This window comes from Acanthaster planci, linkage group LG12 (genome assembly GCF_054643075.1).
Source record: "Acanthaster planci isolate LZ-2023a linkage group LG12, COTS_SCS, whole genome shotgun sequence".
NCBI lineage: Eukaryota > Metazoa > Echinodermata > Asteroidea > Valvatida > Acanthasteridae > Acanthaster > Acanthaster planci.
Genome location: NC_141788.1, coordinates 2,025,882 through 2,048,260, shown reverse-complemented (window position 1 = coordinate 2,048,260; position 22,379 = coordinate 2,025,882). Strand labels below are relative to the sequence as shown.

General features: G+C 43.4%; 1 protein-coding gene across 2 annotated transcripts; it reads left to right on the top strand.

Moving 5' to 3' along the window:
* The first annotated feature begins 803 nt into the window (after positions 1–803).
* LOC110989567 (kelch-like ECH-associated protein 1B) lies at positions 804–22,259 on the top strand. Of its 2 annotated transcripts, none has more exons than XM_022254062.2 (5): positions 804–1,055; positions 11,272–12,647; positions 13,457–13,662; positions 17,612–17,788; positions 18,065–22,259. In XM_022254062.2, exons 2-5 carry the CDS (start codon positions 11,410–11,412, stop codon positions 18,247–18,249), a joined length of 1,806 nt encoding a protein of 601 aa, XP_022109754.1. In that variant the 5' UTR covers positions 804–1,055; positions 11,272–11,409; the 3' UTR covers positions 18,250–22,259. The 2 variants fall into 2 exon arrangements, with proteins under 2 accessions (XP_022109754.1, XP_022109756.1); XM_022254064.2 differs by lacking the exon at positions 804–1,055 and adding an exon at positions 10,757–10,892.
* The last annotated feature ends 120 nt before the right edge of the window (positions 22,260–22,379 follow it).

Below are 22,379 nucleotides of genomic sequence, written 5' to 3'. Positions count from 1 at the left end.
GGTTTCCCAGAATATTGTGTATTAGCTCTTCGGTATGAGACACTTTTTCGAAAAACACAAATATGGCACCCGGTAGATGCTTTGATCACACATATTCTGCAGTAAAAGGGGACTCGTAAATTACATCCTCCCAATTCTTTCTGAATAAATCCGATGGAAACCCTCTGAGGCAGGCTGTAATTGCATTTTTTGGGGGGGGTCCTTTTGGGGGCGTGGCTTGTATTGAGGTGAGGGGGGCACTTTGCACCTTTCTTGGACCCATAAATGACATTTCACGCTTATTCCTGAAGTATTAAAACACGCTAGCCAGCGGTTCCGGTATTTCTCGGGGGGTTTCATATCCGTCGACATTGAGAAGTATTGCTCCGTGCGACTGAAAACCTGTCTCTCCTACGTGCTCAGGCCATTGGCAGCGGATCCAATCTCGTGAATCATAATGTTTTGACACACCAAACAATAGCCATGTGTAATGACGTCAAATCATTCCCCAATGGCAAGGCCGCAGGCGAATTACTGGCTACGGCTGATCATAACACATGCATCTATGTGGAAAATAAGTGGCTAGCTGACGGCTCCATGAGCAGGTACTAGGTGTGTTATCTCTAGCCGTAGCCAAGTTATGCGGTCACAGCACAATTCTGCTGAATCATGCGATTGTTTGGTCGCTACCCGCATGAGGCCGTGAGTGTTGATTTTTCCTATTGATTGGTCCGTCTTATTGTGATAATGTCAATGTGCAAAAATAGACCAATCACAAATGGTCTTACTCGGACGGTTATATCACGACCTTGCCGATGTCGTCCACGCATACACACGTACATATGTACATCGTACAATGTACGTCATGTACATGTACACTACATTCATGCTTCATAGTGGCGCGTTTAGGGAGGAAAAAACCGCGGGTTCATGACGTTGCGCGACCGGACTTGGCTTGGATTTACTGATTTGAAAAGACAGGAAGCAGACCCACATGAACGGTTATGGAAATAGCATTAGCACCTTTAAAGAAGAGTTTCTTTTTCAACGGCAATGACACTTTACTATAATGACAGGTAAGAAAGAGTGAGATAAAATTAAGAATCGTGACTTCATGATCATGGTCACGTCTGTCACCCGTCATGCCCCTGTCCCTTCGGATCAGGCTTACTGTGCAGTTAATTTATGGTCAATTTTTTCCCGAAAGTGGTAGGCCTATCAGCCATCAGTCCTAAATACGAAATTTCCTATCACTGTAGGGAACGTATTGAAGTGTATGATTTGTGATGTTAGACATGTTACTTTCATGACTGTTAGAAAATAGGTTAACGTAAGACCTAGTACTGAGGGTGTACATGACTTGGAGACCCGTCATGCCCATCTCATCAATTCATGCTCAAACTGGTTTGTGCACAGGGTGTCAAGTGATGATCTTGAGAAAAAGTTGTACCATGGAGGAAGTATCAATGATATGTGTATGGAACTCTTTTCTTATTGGACAACCTCTGAATAAGTGAAATTGGAAAGAGCAAAGAGTTCCATACATCATCACTCATGAATCACTTTACATTCTGTGCACACAAATGGCATGAGACTGTTGATGTCCTGACTGGTCTGAAATTCTTTGAGTAGGCCTAGGCTCACAAACTACTGTACATGTGGGCCCAGGACTGAGGCCTGAGTGTTTTGTAATGGTTTGATATTTTCCTCACCAATTTTGAATTTTAAGGACATTTTATCCTTTTCTGATTGTAGGGAAATATTAGCGATGTCGTTGTACAGAACTCTCCCTTTAAAATTTGGTTGGGCCTAGTTTATCCATGATTTGACATCATGTGCACCTACCATATCATGTCTAGCAACATTCATCGTGTTCATGTCAAATGTGTGTGAGCAGGGCTGATACACAACGTGTGTGGGAGTCATATGGGCATGATATTGGTCATGTTGGTAGGTACATGGTACACGTACCCCCAGAACTGTGGGGTGTGACGTCGGCTGTGCTTCGTGGGAGTGCAGCGGATGTCGCATCCCACAATTCTCTGGGTAACTCGTAGGAGGTTTTTGGGGCCTATTCTGCAGTTCTGTAAGTGTTGCTAAAAATGTCACAGCGTTAATTAGTTTAATGTTTCTGAAAAACTTCAAATGAGTACTGTAGTGTACACGTACAAGTTTGGGCGATCGGTCTGCCTGATTGGTCAGTCCAGCACGAAATCTCCAAATGTACTTCCTTTTTAGACACAATCTTTCACAACTGTGAATTAGAAAGAAAAAGCAATTGGCTAATGATGGAATTATTGACAAATCCTAGAATCAACTGATCTAGGAAAGAATTAACAATTATTCGTGAATATTGACTGATCAGGCCCTACATATATTTTGCTGGCATCTGTCACACATTACTTTTTGTTAATAGGCCAGTTCTACACAGACAGCACGGAGCCAAGGCACTGTAGTTCCCCAGTGAAAGTGAGTGAGCACACTGCCCGGTCATGTCCGTGCAGTGGTTCAAATGAGATGAGTTAGCTTTGAGAGCACGCAGTCATGGCATCAAATCCCTTAGCTGGACCATGCTGGCGAGTTGCAACTTTTCCCCACCCCCCCTTCCCATGCTATTAAAGGTCTTCGTTTGCAATATTAAATTCAATGCTAAGTTAAATTGGAGGATTCTCTTTTCTTTTTTTGATGATCTGTGGCCCAGGAGGAATAGTTACAAGCAAATAAAGCCCCAAATCGCATTACGTATGTCAAACTGCCATCTCATACCGATTTACAGTGACAGCTTAAGCAGAGATTAAGGTTTGTCGCAGTAAAATGTCCAAGTCCGAAAAATCAACATGCATGATCAGTTGACTTGCCAGCTAGAAAAAAAAATCAGTATCTGTTGAATCCCCAGCCTTTGGAAAAAGAAATTGCCTTGATTTCTATAACTGTTTTGATCATGTCAGGTATTGCGGTTATATTAGAAGCAATTTCTTCCGTACAAAACTAAAACAGTGCTACGGTGCTACAAGTACATTCTGTCATCAAGTAAGTGTAACAGAATACACTCCATGTGTGTGCTAGCTAGCATCTGGCTTACATGTATACACAAGTGTTTTGACAGGGAGACTGAGCAGGCAACCCGTGGTAGAGGATATTGACGTCTGAAACGTGAATTCACCTGTGCCAAATGTGTACGTAAATGTCTACTTGGGTGTTTTCATGCACTCTTCCAGTATTCCTGTTCAAAAGGAACTATTGATGATGATCAGTCAAAGTTTGCTCTGAGGTTTGACCTTTGTATGTCACCATACAAGAAAAGATTCAAGATGTCCAATATGAGAGAACTCAGGTTCCCATTTTACTTGGCCATTTTGTACTTGGGTGAGTGTTTCAAACCTGGTTGGAAAAAATCTCAACTGGGGTCTAGAACTGAAGCTCAGCCCGGACAAATATCTGTCTAATGGTTAACATGTCTGGCACTGGGCCAATACTTTCAACCGTATGTCAACCCATGACGGTAAGATTTGTGTGGGTGTGAAAGGGCCTTCAGAAAGCAAGATAGGTTTGTCTTAAGATTATCAGGACTTGGTCAACACTCAGTGGATCTTCTCAGAGACTGGAGAAGGGAGGGGACTTTGACCAATTCTGACAGATAATCCAAGACATGTTTGGTCCCTCACCTGTTCTCTCTTCTCTGCATCCCGCCCCTCCCCCTTCATCCACAACTCCAGGTGACGTTTCTCTCTTGGCAGTTCTAATAATTGGTGCACGTGTTCACCAGCCACTGATGTGATGGTGCAGGACACGGGAGGGGGGGGGCTTATCACCAGGAACTCCCTTTTAGTAGTGTGCCCTTCCCCTCCCCCCCTACGGTTTTTATCTTTCGCGGAGTGGGGAAGAGGCAGGGGGGGAATTGGGTGATCAACAGTGTAGTGAGTCAGAGTGAGGCTGCATAATTGTTGCTCCAAGTTCAACTTGGGGGAGTATGTCTGGGGGGGGGGGTTGTGCCAAGGGAGAGGAGGGCTGGTTTATTTTTAGTTTAGTCAGCAGAAATTTGACATCACCTTTTGTTTTTGGCCTGCCCGTGTGATTTAGTGGTTTAGTAAGAAGGCACATGTACTGTCACTATGTATACATGCAATGTACATGTACATCAGCTAATACATGTATGTACATGAGGTTGGTTTTGCTGCCTCATGATGTACATGTGCATGTACAGTGTACAGGAAACTCATCTGGTCAAGCTAAGAGGGAGCGTACTTTGGGCATGGCAATCACCCCCTTGACCTTAAGGATTTGATTGAAGACTGTCTCCTTGACCTTCTTGTTTATGGAGAAGATATAAACCCCAAAGGGGCTGCTTAGTGATTCTGCATTTACCTCGCCTATGAGTAATACACGCAGATGCCGAGGATTCTAATTAGTTTTGTCAAATCGTCACAGTTGGAAACTTGTGCAAAATCGCCTGGATTGAGGTATTGATGTGGAAACAGCAGTACACCCGCATGCACGTGGCATGATGCACTGATAACGACTCTAGTCTAATTGACTGCCGGTAGATGTTACATGTACATAAAGCTGTGACTGTATGACTGTACACGTGTACTTGTAAAATCATATTGTAATGTAGATGACCTGAACATATGCACATTTGTACTTCCTGAGTTTTGGGTTGCAGTGTTTTTGAAGGATGTTGGCAGCAGCGGCGTGGGGTGGGGGATTCATTCCTGAAATGCTCCCACACGGAGCCATGTTAATCGTGTTTTCAGGAATCGACAGCGTTAACACTTCTGGTTCATGGGACTACCACCCACTACCTACTACTTTTTCTTCTCATACGGATGAACATTTTTAGTGGTTTTTCAGACATGTGTACATTGATTTAAAGGCAAACTGCTAGGCCTACAAACTGCACAACTTGACGTTGCATTCCTATAAGGTGCCTAACAGGCCGTGTCCAACACCAAAGGGATCAAGAGTCAACTTCATGTCAGTTTTTTCTGTCGGTAATTTTCAGTATTGCTTCCTCATTTTGCAGGAATGCATTCAGTGCACACATTTGTATAAGGGACTCCACGTACATGTACGTGTACACATGTTTTAAAATATACCGGTGATAGGGGACAAACATGTTATCGTGGGGACAATTTCTTTTGTCACAACATGGTTCCAACTGTTTCAACAAAAGGCACTGCCCTGTCAACTCTGGGAAGGTCTACTCACGCACTTACTCACACCATGGAGGAATGTTCCTTCCTCCATGCTCACACAAGTGTGTAAACGCCTTCAATCGTGGACTCCCTGTTGTTCCTCTTTTGTTCATACTTTAACTTTTTCGGAAGACCTCCCATATGTTTTGTGCACGTTTTCCAACTGTGGACTCTTTGGCAACCGTGGACCCTATTGTCCTCAATTGTTACAGGTCCACGATTGAAGGCATTGACACACTAACCTTTACATACATGTATGTATACTTGTGGGGTATTTCCTTTGTTCTCGTGTACAAAACTCGCACACAACAAGGAAAGAATTTCAAATCACTGCCATTTCAACCAAATTCAGTTTCCTGGGTTGAAATTTCGACTTTTTATGTCCTTATATAAAACACTTCAATTTGCGATGGATGAATGGCACTTGAAAATTCCTCCTTGTTGAGTAAGTATGAAATATCTACTTCGTGAAATTCTTGTGAGTTACCACTTTAGAACCCCACAAGGATCAAAACTGGCCTTGTGGGGTACCTTCCATCATTCCGGTACCCCACAAGGCACCATGTTCAAGCGCATAATGTACTGATACATGTACATGGTACATTGCACACGATGCAACCTACTGCAGTAGCCAACTACATGTACATGTAGCATATTACAATGTATCTTTGCAGCACACACCAGCACCCCATAATCATAAGAGGAGACACATTGATAAAGCATGCCCTTCTAAGTTGAAAACTGTGTTTTGACTCTCCCACTCCAATGTCTGGCACAAGAGAATCGACATTTGGAAAGGAATTTGATGTTATCACCAAGACTATGGGGACATGCAAATGATGTACATGTACATGCAAGGATACATTGTACGTGTACACATTTAGTCATCGCATGTATGGTACATGCACTGTACATTATATTAATATGCAGTACACGGACTGCATATAATTGCTGCATCACTCCCCTCCGTGATGTCAGTGCCAATTGACTCTGGAATTCACATTTGAAGAATGCATTGTGTTTATTCAAGATCCTTGATCATTGAATACAGAGCATGGTACAAGCAAAGGGTGCATTGTCAATGAGCATGATAATTGATACAAGCAAAGGGTGCATTGTCAATGAGCATGATAATTGATACAAGCAAAGGGTGCATTGTCGATGAGCATGATAATTGATACAAGCAAAGGGTGCATTGTCAATGAGCATGATAATTGATACAAGCAAAGGGTGCATTGTCGATGAGCATGATAATTGATACAAGCAAAGGGTGTATTGTCGATGAGCATGATAATTGATACAAGCAAAGGGTGCATTGTCGATGAGCATGATAATTGATACAAGCAAAGGGTGCATTGTCAGCAGGTTTAGCCCCTGTTCATTCACCATGGGACCTGTATGTGTGTGCTGGTAGTGGTACACTGTACATGTACATATGTATGTGGTTGGTCATTTCAGATCAGATTCATTGATGTGCTCAAGAACCTTGCCAAGGTTATGCAGGCAGTGTAATAGGCAATTGATTGCCATGGAAGGAGGTTTAGAGGGCCCTCAGGAGGTGATCCAGCCTTTTGATCCTGACCAGCTCAGTGCATAATGTATGGTGTACATGTACATGTATATTGTCAGGAAAAGGATGAAGCCTGGGACCCCCTCAAGTCATCATGATCCTCTCTGCTGCGGTTAGATTATCATTTCACTCTCTGTAGGTCAACAAACTTCCAGTTCTCCTGCCGTACATAAATTGATTGTACTAGGATGCATGGGCACATACATGTATATGTACTACAACCTAAATACATAAATCAACTTTTATGGTACACGTATGTCTACATCTGACAATGACCATTTTTCTGAACGGAATACAAATTAATGTTTTGTTCAGTAGTTTTCAGTATCTGTGTACATATATTCTGCATTCCATACATACATGTACATGTTTACATTAGACAATTCACAGTGCAGTAAGCCACAAAGGGGTTGCCACGAAAAATCCATTTTATTTTTGTAATGCATTCTGGGAAATGGTTGATGAATTCTATTCACCAGCTGTGTATACGGAACTTAAATCACATGACAGTATACATGTTTGTTTGTCCGAGAAGAAGACATCAAGTTTGAGGGAGCAGTTGTAATTTTACCTGTCTTCTTTCTGTTGCATGGAATATCCAAATCTGTCAAAAATTTCCCAAGTTGTCTGCCGACATACAGGTACATGTTCACCGGTATAACTTGCCCGGGTGCAAATCATGACAAGGCAACTGTCCTTTTGTTGGTCATGAACTTGGAAAATGGGCAATCTCTTGGGGGCGTGCTCTATTGTGAATTGCCCCTGTCACTTTATTTTCAACTTTTTGGTGTGTGTCTGATCTTGTTTTGGATGCATGTCCGATGTGTAATTTGTATTTAGGTGGCGACTTGAAACAACTGTTGGCTAAGTTTAGGACCTCCACGATGGTTATACGTGTTGTCGCGCTAAAGATCACGGTTAGCACTGATTTGGCTGAAGTATTGAATGAGCACAAATCCTCATTGTGTCAGTGTGACTTGAACACTCGCGAGCAATCATCCTAACACTCCTCAGTCCTCCAACAGGTAAAGGATTGAGGAGGGTTAGGGTTAATTGTGGTGTAACTTTCTCTGTTTTCACCACGAACAACGAAGTCGTTGAAAATGTCTGTCGTTTCCTCTGTTTGACTAATAGTGACTCTCGAGTTCTTTGGGCATGATTTGGACTGCTGGAAAGTCAGCTTTGAATCTGAGCCAATCAGTGGTGACTCAGGGGGACAATCAGCTGGCTAGGTTGGTGCTAGGCTCTCTGGATGCCGAGGCTAATAAGACAAGCCGGCCACCCATGCCACAAAATGACTCAATTAGTTGCTTGTCTCTCGAGTGAACCTCGTCTCCTTTGTGGAGAAAATTTTTGCTGACGTTTGATACCGACGTAATTTGAGGCAGGAAATTTGCTCATTCTATTGATTAATGCTGGGGGCATTTATTTTAGGGCCGGAACTTAAGGGGATTCCAGATTTTTTTTCGTTTACCGGTAGGAGCTCTGTGCAAAATTGATTTGTTCTGGGATAGCACATGTACATGTGCATCACGTTCATGTAGACTTTGGGAGAAGTATGACATCCTTAAATTAATGAAAAGCCTATTTTGGCAACAGCTTCCCTTAAGAGGAAATAAACTTTGCATTGAAGCACTGGTCAAGCATTGTGTATGCTGCGTACCTTGTACACGATTTAAATACCTTGTGTTTATTGAGGTTCCTGAATAGACTACTGGACTTGTACATGTATCGTACAAGATCCGGGCACTTACACGTACACATACATAGTATGGACATGTAGGCACCAGGCAGTTTACATTTTTAGCTTTTTAACAATGTACAGAGAAAAAGTTCATGAACCAAATGACAAATCGGACATGGTTTTTGATGTAGGAAAGGAACCATTTGGGGACAGGGATCACCTGTCAGTTTAGCGTTCGTGTTGATGGGATTTTGCAATTTTGGCACACTTTTTTGTTACTGTCAATCTTGGCAAATTACAGGCATTGTGCTCTTGTCGGCCCTACTGGACACGTGGGAATGTTCCAGAGGTTTCAAGCATGGAGACAGTTGTACATGTAGCTTAGGCAGTTTTACTTAGTTAGGCTTGATACCCTTTGAAAAAAAGATTGTCATCAGCTGTCTGTGCAGTTACATGTATGAAGTTTGGAAGACTTGGAAGACACAGAAATTTGGCAAAGGGAGTTTTGGGTTAATTTTGATACTGGTTGGTAAACTTCAACTGTTAACCTTTGTGAGAATGTTGAAGGCCTTTTCAGTGGGCAGAGTGTTGAAGGCGTTTTCAGTGGGCAGAGTGTTGGAGGCCTTTTCAGTGGGCACAGTTTTTGAAGCCTTTTCACTGGGCAGAGTGTTGAAGGCCTTTTCAGTGGGCAGTGTTGGAGGCCTTTTCAGTGGGCAGAGTGTTGGAGGCCTTTTCAGTGAGCAGAGTGTTGGAGGCCTTTTCAGTGGGCAGCTTGGAGGAATAGAGTCTGTAGGTCAGAACTTGTGGTTGTTGTGGTTTTGAGATGTGTGGATGCCTTCATAATCCGTGCAGTGTGTGGACTTTGTGGCCGGCGCACTGCGTAGGGCTCCCGCAGCCGGCCGACAGTCGCGTTGGTAAGAACTACTGATTGATGGCACATGCAGCGCGCATGACCTCACATCAAGCCCCGTTCTTGCAATGTAATGATGACAGGGAAACAAGCGAATCAGGAACGGAAGCCCGATTGCAGCTTTCACAAGGTGCAGTGATTTCCTGAGCTGATTAGCGGGCAATTAAGGGCATGTCAACAACCGGGCAAGGAATGAGGGACACGCGCTTGCACACTCATGCGCCCCTCCGTTTTTTGTGGGAGGGGGGCTGTCTGGTGAGATTGCACTAAACCCTGGTGAGCAGGCCACTCGTCACAGTGGTAATTTACCGTGCTGAAGTCACTTGTTGGAGATCATAGCGTGTTTCCGTGATATACTCCAGCGAGCGGCCCCCTATTCTTAAACAGGCCACCAAGGACTGTAGTGTTGCTCCTTTATGATGCCAGCCAAGCAAGCACACTGCACGGTGAGACGGTTTATAAGGTTAGCCCCACAAAGCTAGGGCCAGTCAGCAATTGTTCTTTGCGCAGACAACCCAAACCAGAGTCTTCGTGGCAAGTCTTTACTTTTAACATGCCAGCAAAGTTCACCAGAGCAATTGGATTATGATTGATTCTAAGCCAGGAGCTTTCCGGGGATCTGTTTAACTAATTCATGGGACATCCTCTTCTCGCCTCTAGTGTGAACGGCAGTTTTTCTTTACCTGAGCCGGGAAGGTTGTTGAGGTTGTTATTTTCTTAACTCATATCCTGTGGTAAATGTAAGTTCATTATCTCATTTTTGGTGTTATATTTTTGGCATTGGGCTGTGCTGCATTTGCAGTGGTCACATAGATTTTGAGTGAAACAAACAGGAATCTGACGTCCACGTATACCGATATGTGTCTCTGGCTTGTAGCTTTTTCAGTTCATTTGATCTTCTTCGGCCATTCTTACACTGTCTGACAGCTTGCACAGTATGTTGGATTCTTTGATCGAAAAAAGAAAAACAGCTTGTGGGAACAAGAGTCTTTGCTGGAGAATATACATAGTGCCTTCTTTCTGAAACATCCTGACTTACAGTACCATACATGTACACGTACAACCCATTGAAAGTGTTGATGTACCTGCACAGGCGGAAGTGCACCTGTGTAATGATAAGTAATTACACAATATTGATCGGTAGTGGAATCCACCTACAGTTTATCTGCAGTAACAGCCTTTGATCGTTGACCTCCAATGGCAGCCCCGCATGACCCCGTATTCAAGTTCACTCTCGGTGCCAGCTGTCAGCGGCATGACAATGCAGAGAGTCCTTTTGTGTGGGACCTGCTACCGAGAAACGCCTGCAACCATTTTTTTTTTTCCCCAGTGGGTCAAGTGCTGTTCCAAGCCTATTGGTCACGGCTGATGGAACGGAGCATGACTCATCTAAAAAAAATTGCTAGGTGCATGCTCTCAAAGTGTCTCGATCGATCGCTCTTATCTTTGGTGGTTGCAGGTTGCTCGTGCCATGTAGCTTGTAATCAAGTGTTTATACACAGTACTTCATATGTGCACATTGTACACATTTGAAAGTGACCCCACTGTGCCTGGGTATGTCTTTCTCTTCATTACTAATTGCAGAGTGATGATAATTTCTAACCTTAAAAGAAGAAGTTGTTGGAAACAGTGGACATGGTGTAAAAGTTCTGCCTCATTTTGCTGCCGTCAACTTTTGCTGTTGCCAGTAGCAGTGCCAAACACCCTAATGGTGTCTTGATCGGACGATGGAAAATTGTCTCCAAGGATCATTCTTTCTGAACTTATTCACATCGTGACTTCTAAAGGTGTGCCTAATCAAGATCGGATTGTTAGCTTTGATGGAAGTCTGATGTGTTTAAGAAACCTTATTGTAATATCTGACGATTGAAATTTGTGGAATTGTTCCATTTTATGATCGAGTGTTTCCTGTTTCTTTTTTAACACTTTACAGGTAATTTATCTGATAAGGAATTGATAATGTGGTCAACATCTGAAATGAGTAGGAATCCCATCGACACCGCTGTCCAGTTCAGGTGATGGCGGCATACCATTTGGATGTGGCAAAAAGGATTCTTATAGTGAGTGTAAAATGGCATCCCCCATTATGCCAAGCATAGATACTACCTCAGAAAGCAAAATCTCCCATCGCCGGACGTGTGGAGGGGGCATGACCTTCACTAGTGATCGCCATGCAAACAACGCGTTCGCCGTGCTGAACGAGCTGCGACAGAAGAAGGACCTTTGCGATGTGACGCTGGTGGTGGAAACGGTCAAGTTCCACGTGCACAAAGTTGTGTTGGCCTCCTGTAGCCCTTACTTCAAGGCCATGTTCACGGGGGGCTTTCATGAATGTTCGAAGCGCAAGATTGAGCTGAAGGACGTCCACCCCTGCGTGTTCTCCTCCATCATTGACTTCATGTATACCTCGGAAATCACCATCAACGAGCACAACGTGTTGACCATATTGCCCAAAGCCGTCATGTACCAGATCAAGGATGTGATTGAGTGCTGCTGTACATTTCTCCAAGAGGAGCTGGACCCAAGCAACTGTATCGGGATATCTGTGTATGCCCAGCAGCACGGGCTGACGTCACTGTATCAGGTGGCACGCGAGTTCATCTGTCGCAAATTCTGCGAGGTGTCCAAGACGGAGGAATTCATGAACCTGTCCTTGATGCAGCTGGTGGCGTTGATCAAGCACGACAAGCTGAACGTGTGGTGTGAGTCTCAGGTCTACAACGCGTGCCTGCGCTGGGTGCAGCACAGCGAGGCCGAGCGGCGGCCGTGCTTTGAGAAACTCCTGGGGTGCGGTGGCATCCGCTGCGAGCACCTGACGCCCACCTTCCTCAAGAAGCAGCTGGACAAGTGCGAAATCCTGAAAGGGGAGCCGCGGTGCAAGGACTTCCTTTCCAAGATCTTCCAGGAGCTGCGGTTGCACAAAATCTGCAAGACTCCAAAACGAAACCCCATCTCGGCCTGTGTCATCTACACGGCGGGCGGTTACCTCCGCCAGTCCCTGGTCAACATGGAATGTTACAACCCTGAGGACGATGCCTGGCACAAACTGGCCGATCTGATTGAGCCTCGGAGTGGGCTGAGTGCTGCCACTATTGCAGGGATATTCTACGCCGTCGGGGGACGCAACAACACCACCGAAGTGAACACAGACTCAAACAGGCTGGATGCCTACAACCCCTTGAAAAATCAGTGGAAAACCCTGGCATCAATGAACGTGCCTCGGAACAGAGTAGGCACAGCAGTGCTAGACGGACTGCTGTATGCCGTAGGTGGGTCAGAGGCCTGCACAAAACACAACTCAGCTGAAAGGTACCGTAACTAATAACTTTTGTTTTCTGCACGCCTTTTTTCTTGTAATTACGTCTAATGACAAATTTTGCAGATCGTAATGGACCCAAACCCTATAAGGTTTTTGCCTTTGAGAAAGATTCTGCTAGGATCGAAACGTCAGGCCTTCCATATTTTGAGACTTTACTTCCATTTGAGCTGAAATCTAACACCTTCCTTGTGCATTTTTGATGGGTTGAATTCTGTGTGGGTCTGATGTCCCTGATTTTAACTGAACAAGGATGGTTTTCCGAAAAGGCCCACTAAAACATTGGCAAATTCCATAAAAAGTTCCCCCCAAAATGCACAAATCGTTGAAGAACACACAACCTGCAAGCACATTGAGTCTGGGCAGGCTCTAAATATCCAGGGAAATTATTTTCGCTGTTCCACATATTTTCATTTGCAAGAATCACCAATGAACTAATTTGTTGGGATGAAGTGACAGTTTTTGCTTTGAAGAGAAAATTAATCTGTCCCCGGATTCTGAGTGGTATACTGTAGTGATAAACAAATGCCGTTCTGCACTGATGCAAAAGTGAATACTCACAGTGCAATTGGGGCTGCGTTCCATTTTCCAAAAATGAAATCACACAGGCCCGACAACAGTGTGTGACAAAACACAAGGGAAAAAAGTAGCGATATTTCTACTGTTCGATTTTTAATAATGCATTTCCAAGCTTCTGGTAGTATTTGAAGAGGTTCATTGTTGACAACCTGTTTCAGAATTTGGCTGTGGGTCATTTCTAGAGTCTGGACATGAATGCGTTTTTGGCCTTTTGGTATGGCAGGTATAACCCAGATGAAGACAAGTGGACGATGATAGCTCCAATGCACACAAAGCGCATCGGCGTGGGTTGCGCGGTGGTCAACAGACTGCTGTATGCGGTGGGCGGCTATGACGGCAATAATCGGCTGGACAGCGTGGAGTGTTACCACCCGGAGAATGACGAGTGGACCACCGTAGCACCCATGAAAGCTCGCCGGAGCGGAGCAGGTGGGTGTGCCCTATGAAATCGCACTTTTTAGGGAAGGCAGCATTTTCGATCCCAAGGTGTTGGCTGATTTTCGTTAAGTCCATGATCTCCGTGTGCAAAGAGAAAGAGAAAGTCAAAATTGCCCACACCAAAGGTTGGATGATTCTGTTCTTTCCGCACACAAACCGTGGTTTGTTGGGGGATTGTTTTGTGACTCCTTGTTGGATTTGGGTGTCCAGGATTTCATAAACTTAAAGAAGGTTGAGCCCTGCCACTGTTTCCTTGTATCGGCATGATGCTCCTTGAAGATTCCAAGGACAGAGAATTTGTGGCCAACTTCCCTGAAGAGTGAAAGATTTTTTAGAATTCTAGAATATTTGTTGCATTAAATGCCTCCAAGGTAAGGTTAGCTCACCTCTACATAGCTGTCAGAGTTAATTTTAAAGGTTTATGATGAGAATCTTGTTTGTGACGAAGGCTATGTCTCGGGTAATCTGCAATATTCACATGTGACACGTACATGTACATGTACTGTACATACATGTATAAACGTTCACACAAACTTAACCCTAACAGTCCTCAATCCTTCACCTGTTGGAGGACTGAGGACTGTTAGGGTTAATGTTGCCTGGTTAGTGTACCTGTACGTTGTGTAGTTTAGGATGTGGATTAATTGGTCTGTTCACCGACTCAACAGACTGCAACATCAGGAAGCCCGAAGTCTCAAAATTGAACAAACCTGCAATAGCATATATGCGTCCAACAAAAAGTCACTACCACATTTAGAATGAGTCTGCTTTCATGACATTGGTATCTGTGCGTATATTGGATCACAATGGAAGCTTTACTTTAGCTCAATACATCTCTTAATACCATAATCGGATTGCTTTGTTGACAATGTAGGTTGACACAGATGAATAAACAGGTGAATACTCAGTCAAATGAGGTTGAGCAGCACACGTTGTCCCATTGTTATGCAGAAAACATACCCAAGAGAGCCACAATTGGTGGAATTTGTACAGTATGCCTGACAACTTTGTCAGTGACTTAGGTCATCTATTGAATTCACTGTCATGGAGAATCTTGTTCTCCAGTACCCTCGTTACCTTATCTTGACAAGCCCCAGATGGTCTTCCCTTGTGTGACATCAATACTGTTTAAATTAGGTCAGTTGGCAAAAAAAACATGCGAGTCTCAGTGGTCACATTGTGGGAAGTATGAACTTGTGCTCATGTTTACTGCTATACGAGCACTCTTGATCCCCAAAGTTGCTTGTACGTGTATTTGCTGTGACATCACGGAGCTCCGTGGGAGCAATTACTCAGAGTATTTTAAGGATTGCCCTGACAGAAGTGCTCAAAGATAAATTTATTATTCCCCCTTGTGCCAGTAAAACACGGGGAAAACAAGATGATTCTGCACTCGCGGGATAGCCGTCGCTTTGTGCACGTGTTCACGTTGTCGGGAGCAAAGGGTGATTCACAAAATGCTGGACGCAAGCACAGCACCTGAAGTGCATGTAGGCAAAGGCGATGTCTGTCAAGTCATGGCAGGGTCTATTGGCAAGATTAATAGCCTGTATTATCCTGGCCAAGCCGAGCATGCTGAAAAACTTCCTGCCCCAGTCTGCGACGACGTCGCACGTGTCGTTAAACCTGCACCCTGCTGAATCATATGATATACTCTGTATTGGGCATACTTCAAGCTTTGGCTAGCTTGAAATGAACAGTACGGCCATCAGACAGAGCCTGTCGATTCCAATTCCAGTCTGGGCCCGTCAAATTTCTTCAACAATTTAACGGTCGGCCACCGGCACCATATAGAAAGTGCCACACGAATCGCCAAGGGTTTGGGAGCAACTTTGAGTTTGTGGAACAACTGGTTTAAAATTTGTTTTGAAGTTAGCTGTACTTTCCTACATGTACAACCCACTGGATTGGTGCATGCAGTTTTTCTTTTGCTTCATACCACAAAAAAATACGTCTAAGGCCGCAGTTGAAGGTTATTTTTCATTTGCATATTTCTTCATTATTCCAGGGGAAAGTTTTACCGTATGAAAAAGGGATTTTTTTAAAAAAACAAAATTGTTACTTTTAGTTGATACTTCTTCATTTCTGTATTTATTGCTGTATGTAAATAACAATTTACAAGTTACAACAGAATTCGCCCAGGCTCAAACGAGTGAAAACATTAAGTTGAAAAGATCCTAATATTATAGTATAAAGATGAACAAATATTAAACAGTAAACTTATAATAATTGTGATTAAAAAATACAAACAAAAATTTACTCAACAAACATTGGCATAGCTCCTTCAAGTGTCTGCTGCATGTCATTTGGATCGCATGTTGTAATTTATCAACCTGCATATATGTTTATGTATTTTTAGTCATCTTGTTCAACTGATTACATGTATATTGTAAGAATAATGGGCATTGTATTTTCCTGGATTGGGAACAGTTACATGTATATGATGTGCCCAAGCTGGGAGGTACAGGTGCCACCTCCGAGATGGCACCTTGGGTGATTAATCAAATTATGTGTACATGTACTTCTGCGCTGACAACTTCATCCTGTTGTTCTCACATCTAGAGGTGAGAGATGAGAGCAGTGGCCATGGGCTACATCTTGCAGGGGTTTGCAAGGCCCAACACAACCCAGCGCCAAACCTGTTATTAGGTTTGTTGTCGGCATTGCGCGTACATCCAAACTTGCGGACTTTATCGAGTCCAACAGTAGGAGAAGTGTTGTGGTGCCTTCAACATGACTAGCAGCATCTTGGCTAATGAAAAATGTCGGGATATGGGGAGGGGGGAGAGGAGAGGGGGACGCAAGGGTGAAGGGAGAAGAGGAAAGTTGGGTACGTGTAAGTGGCAAGGGTGGAAATGACTAGTGACAGTTTGAGGGGTCGTTACCGTGGTGAGGTTGGCAGGTTATTCCTTCCAAGAGAGTGTGACTAACGGAGCCTAAGATGCGATTCATGCTGTAAGTGGCGATGAGTCAACACCACCACCCATTAACCCCCTTCCAACTCTTCCTTTTGTTTCCTTGCTTTTCTTGGCCGTCGGTTGCTCAGGTTTTTTGCCCTACTTGTGTTAGACATGTATACCTGTGTACGTGCCCATGCCCACATAGACATGCATGTACATGTACATGCACTTGTACTCTACATGTACATGCAATGCATACATATATTTCATTACTCTACATCCCAGCACACCCACGCCTGCACAGCAGTCCAATTCAGATAACATTGTATGCTTGATCGGTCTGGGTATGAAGTTCCTGTTCTGCCCTTTGGTACTCATAACCTGAATGTCCCTTTTGTGGTCTGATGATTTTCCATTTGATTTGTGTCTTTTGGAAAACTTTTATGGCGCCTACCGTTTGTACATGTAGGCGGACCATATCTTATCAGTGATATCTATCACCACATTATTGTATATTGTGAAGGTGTGCTACAGTGCTAGGCTCATATTAATAGAGCCCTAAAAGAGCCCTTGGGGGCGGAATCTGATTTTCTATATGTGCTGAGCCTTCAGATTTTTCTGGTCATTTTGACACTAGTTTTGTGAAAATCTGACATACCCCTTTTTGCACAGCTCCCATTTTTTTCTGAGAGAGTTCAGCCAAGAATGCATACTTTTTCCATTGACATGCTTGGACGTACACAAGCCAATGTGTGAGCTCATGACCTTTAAACGAGAACAACCAGAACCGTACATGTACGTTGGACTGACCTGAAACGTCACGTTTAAGCTGGTGAAAATGAGTGTTTTACATGCATGCCAAGTTTAAAAATATCTGGCATGGGGTTAACAATTGGCTTGCTGCAAACCCATGCATTTTTCTCAAGAGCAATAGGTTGAGTTACTGTCACAGTTGTTGATCCCTTCTTACACAATCTTAAAAGTGACTTGAACTACCGTATTCAAATATTCTTTTTTTTTTCTCCTTGGTGTTTGCGCAGGGGTGTGCAGTGTTGGTAACTACATCTATGCAGTGGGCGGCTACGACGGCGTGAGCCAGCTCAACAGCGTGGAACGCTACGACGTGGAGAAGAACAAGTGGGAGTTTGTGTCTTCCATGAACTCACGGCGGAGCGCCCTCAGTGTGGACGTGGTAGGCGGCAAACTCTACGCATTAGGTACGGAATTGTAAATTTGAATTTGTAAAAAAAAAAATTTACTTCGGTTTATTTTCCGACTACTGTGACTTGGGCAGGTGCAACTTGGAACGGGTTACCCATGTGCTCCGTTACTTCAGGATTGCTTGTTAAATTTGTGAAAAATCTATCAAGTGGGGAAAAGTACTGTAGGTTTGTGCTTTTTGTACCGTCCCTAGTTTATAACAATACTTGCGTGTATGCCAAAATGCAGATTCATTGCGGTGCTGTTTTTTGTGCGTGTGTGGTACTTTCCAGGTGGCTACGATGGTCAGGACTTCTTAGCATCCGTAGAGTGCTACGACCCGGACACCAACCAGTGGGCGGTGGTCACCAACATGAGCAGTGGGCGGAGCGGGGCAGGAGTAGCCGTGGGCATGGAACCCTGCTCCACCTGTGGCAACAACAACAACCCCTGTCAGAACCTGACCTCGGCCAGCTGAGCCTCCCCCCTTCTCCAAAGCCGACAACAGTCGGGTGCCTGATGCGCTTTGCTTGGCAAGCTACTTACGCCTTTTGATGGGATCGGTCTGCGGCTGTGCTGGAGTCTCAGAGCAGCACCTGGTCACTCCTGGTTTGATTCCCACCTGTACATAAACATCAAATTGTTTTGCTGGTCCTGGGAGTTCACTCCCTAAGTTTACCCCCTCCATGCCCCCCACCCCTTGGGACAGTGTTTTGAAGCCTCAAGATGACTCTAAAGTGAAAGCTGGACAAAGTTGGGTCGGCTGGAAAGTTACAGTGAAGGAACAACATTCCCCCCAAAAAATCAGTTTTTTTGTAATATCCTGATAAGTACAGGTATATTTAATCCTCATTTATCATCCACCTTTGCTCGACCCTCATTCATCGTATTCTAACGACTGCACTGTGAACATCTGACCCACACCTCTACAAATGATTCAACCGTGAATTCGCAACACTGGAATGCCTGTGGTCAGATCACCTCTAATGGTGTCGTTGTGGCCGTCTCATTAAAGAAAGATAAAGTGTGAGGGTTGGGGGCAACTTCAGAAGCTGGAGCCTTTTTGAAAGTACAGATAAAAACCTGTTTTGATATGTCCACATTTTCATTTATAATTGTTTGCGCTCTGGCCCCCAATTCCGGAAGCAAGAGCACCCAACTACGTACAGGATGTTTCATGTCTGACGCTGCAGCACTAGAGTGAATGTAATAACAGTGAAACCACCCTGATGTACAATACTTCACATTAGAAGCATGAACAATGACAGACAGGGTATGTACATGAATTTGTCAGACTGGTAACTTGTCTTCGAGCCTTAACATTTTTCTTCCGGATGTTGCATTCGACTTGTAATTCGTTCGTCTTTGTCAGTCACTGTTCAATTTCGGCTTAATAGTTATCTGTCCAAAAGGAATGTGGGGTATTAGTGAAGAGAGGAGTTCTGGGAACGGACATGCACACTAGACTCTGGGAGTTTTTGTAACTGTCAGGGTACCGTCTGCGCACCGCGATATTTACATGTAATTCACACCAGAGAGGAACCCTTGACATGTATTCGTAATTGAGTGTCTCGTGTAGCTTGGAAGGGGCCCGTGGAATAGGCGACACTAATCATATCAAATGATGTAAACAAGTGCATTTTCTTGTGCAAGTGATCCATGACATGCTGCCAGATGGCATTAAGGGGGAGAGCCAGCCATGTTGAATAATATACAAGCCATTATGCTGTTAATCATGTGCGTGGATTTTAACGCCCCCCCTTCGGCACTTGTAGATGTGCTGTCTGACAGGTATTTAAATTTTGCCCTTTGAACAATCCTGCACGCTGATGAACAAAAAATGGGATAAAACAGTTGGAAAATCGACCTCTGAAAAGAAGGAAGACCATGACTGCTGACAGAACTACAGCAAAATAAATACAAGTACGTACGTCTGATTTCAGAGCATTTTTGGCCTTAAAAAGGCAGAGAAAATGGCTAAATCTTAAGAGTTTAATAAAAGAAAAAAAAGTAGATACAGTTGGTAGGAGTAGTTGGACCACCAGGTCCATTTGGCCGAGTCCTTGTCATCAAAATAATTTCATGAGCACCTGAGGCACGAGATACTCTATTTAAACCTTAAACAAAGTTTACATTGGCTCTTATTTATACATATATTTATTGTATCCTTAGCATTTTCAAGAGGGATGAAGGTGGTTGCTTGATTTATTCACTATTTAATGCTTAATTTCCATGACTATCCATCAGGCTGTCATAATCGCTTGGGTTCAACAGGATATATCACGTCTTAACCTGTGGAAGTCATCAGCTGGAGTCGCTGTGCATTCCCATAGACACATGCATTATTTCCACCCATAGTCAAGTAATTATGACACAGCCAATGAAAAGTTGTTCAACCATTTCTGCTGTGACAGTTCACCTACTCATGTGTGTCCTGCAAAACATAACACTGAGCAAATGACATGAATTGTGTGTACACATCTCGATGTCAGGTAGACACTTCAACTGATAGTTGACGTGGTTACTAATCCCCAGTTACAGAAGTTCTTCACCATGGTGAAATCAGTTGTCGTTCGACTTGTTTGGAGCCTGGGTGGGTCCAATTTGGCATTACTGCTGGGTACCCATTTTTCTTTCTGGCGAAGACAACGTTGCGTGTATAAAAACAGATTCAAAAAGTCAGCCCAGTTGTCATGAAATAATGTATTTCCGGCAACTGGTTTGCAACTGGGTTTTGAGGTTAATATTTCAATTAAATCACACCAAAGAAATTGGACCTAGGGCAGCACGAAGAAGCTGAATAAAAAACAGCCAAGACAGTTTGACAAATTCCTATTCCTTAGCAGTTCCCAAAGCAGTTTAGAACCCATTGGGTTAAATCTTACGAGTTATTAGTTAACGGAAAAATGATATTGCATGTTGGATGCTTGCCTGTTTGGGCTCAGCTAAACTCTCCAGTGCTTCTGCATATCAAGTGCTTATTACATGTATCTCCACAAGAATTAATTGACTGCCGTGCAAGATGGATTTAAAATTACAATTCTCCCCTTCCTATATTTGCTCTGAATTGTTAAAGTTAATTCAAGGAATTAACAAAGTTTTTCAACTTCAAGCGTGGAGCTAGTAGTATTTTGAAATATTTTTTTGATGAGCCATTTGTAGTGGCAGTCCTCTTCAAGAAGTCACACGATAAAACGTGATCTGTATCATTTTTACCCGATACATTATTACCGTCAAGACTAATGTTCAGGTGCAGGTTCTCAGGCAAATTGAAATGGATTTGTGAAGCGGAAACTTCTCTGGTTTCTGACCCTACTGCTCTCGCAGCTCAGCGCTGCGGGGTCCGGATTCATGTTTTGCAGGTAGAATTGCTGACCCCCTAACCATATTTCTTTTTGATGACTTTGCAGTTCTGTGTCTTTTGTCCCTGAAGTCCATGCTCCAGTGCCGTTTATCCATGAGCACTACCCCAACGTAAACACTTATTCATGCGGGGGATATATTCAAACTTGCTTTATTCAGAAAATGCTGGATGCACGTCATATGTATACGCTCGTAAAGTATTTAATTTCTTTGATGTAATATTTATCCCCTTTCGCCAAAACGACAAGCTTTGTTGTTTTAGAGGAATAAGTTTTCATCACAACCAAATGGACAAAATTAAGGGACTTGTTTCAGTGTGTGTGTGTAATAATATGTACGTACCTCATTGGACTCAGCGTCTGATTATTTGTGAATGCTTAACTCATGTTTGTATAGAACCATTACTTTGGAGACCATGTGTACATACATAGAGAGACATGTACATGTATAAAAGTAATTGCCTGGTTAGAATGCTTGCCTCTGAAAGTTGGTGATGTCACGAGCGTCACTGTAAATAATGAAAACGCTGAACGGTTTTGATATAAGATTGCTATTTAATTGTAAAGTCTGCTTTATGTATTTGTATTTTGGGGTGGGGTAAGGGAAACCTTTTTTTAATAGACTGGTAATGGGTTACTGACCAACTTCAGAAAGGGTGAGTAAAGTTAAATATCGTACCCATCCAGTTGCTGGTTTTTCTCGATGCTACGGCATTGTTAAACAAAGTGTCATACCTCGACTCTTAGTTGGCCATATAGATTAAAAAAACCCACAGCTGTTGCCCGAGCATGTGAATTATATACTGTGTATATGTCTTGCTCTTCCTAGAACTGTTTCATTAATCCTCCGTGGTTGCTGTGACTTACCAGGGAAATTGGTGCAGTAATATCAGGCAGGTGATGAAATTAACTTATAGATCTCAGAACTCGAAGCACAGAGAAAGGAAAACCAGGCGTCACATTAGCCCATAAGATCAGTTCAGTTTTAAGCCGTCTTTGCTCACCGTACAGCTGGCCTTGTGAAGTTACTTAGAACAGTCAACATGATACAGGAACTTATTTTTTTTAAGTTTCCATGTTGTGTAAATGTCAATAAACGTGTACGTGTAACATTGAAAAAAAATAATGAGTTGATGTGGTTTTGTTTCAAATACAGTGTGGTCTGTCTTCAAGGAAAAATTTCACTATCATTCCTGACTGGTTGATCCTATAGTGCTATAACAATGACACAATGATTTTGATATGT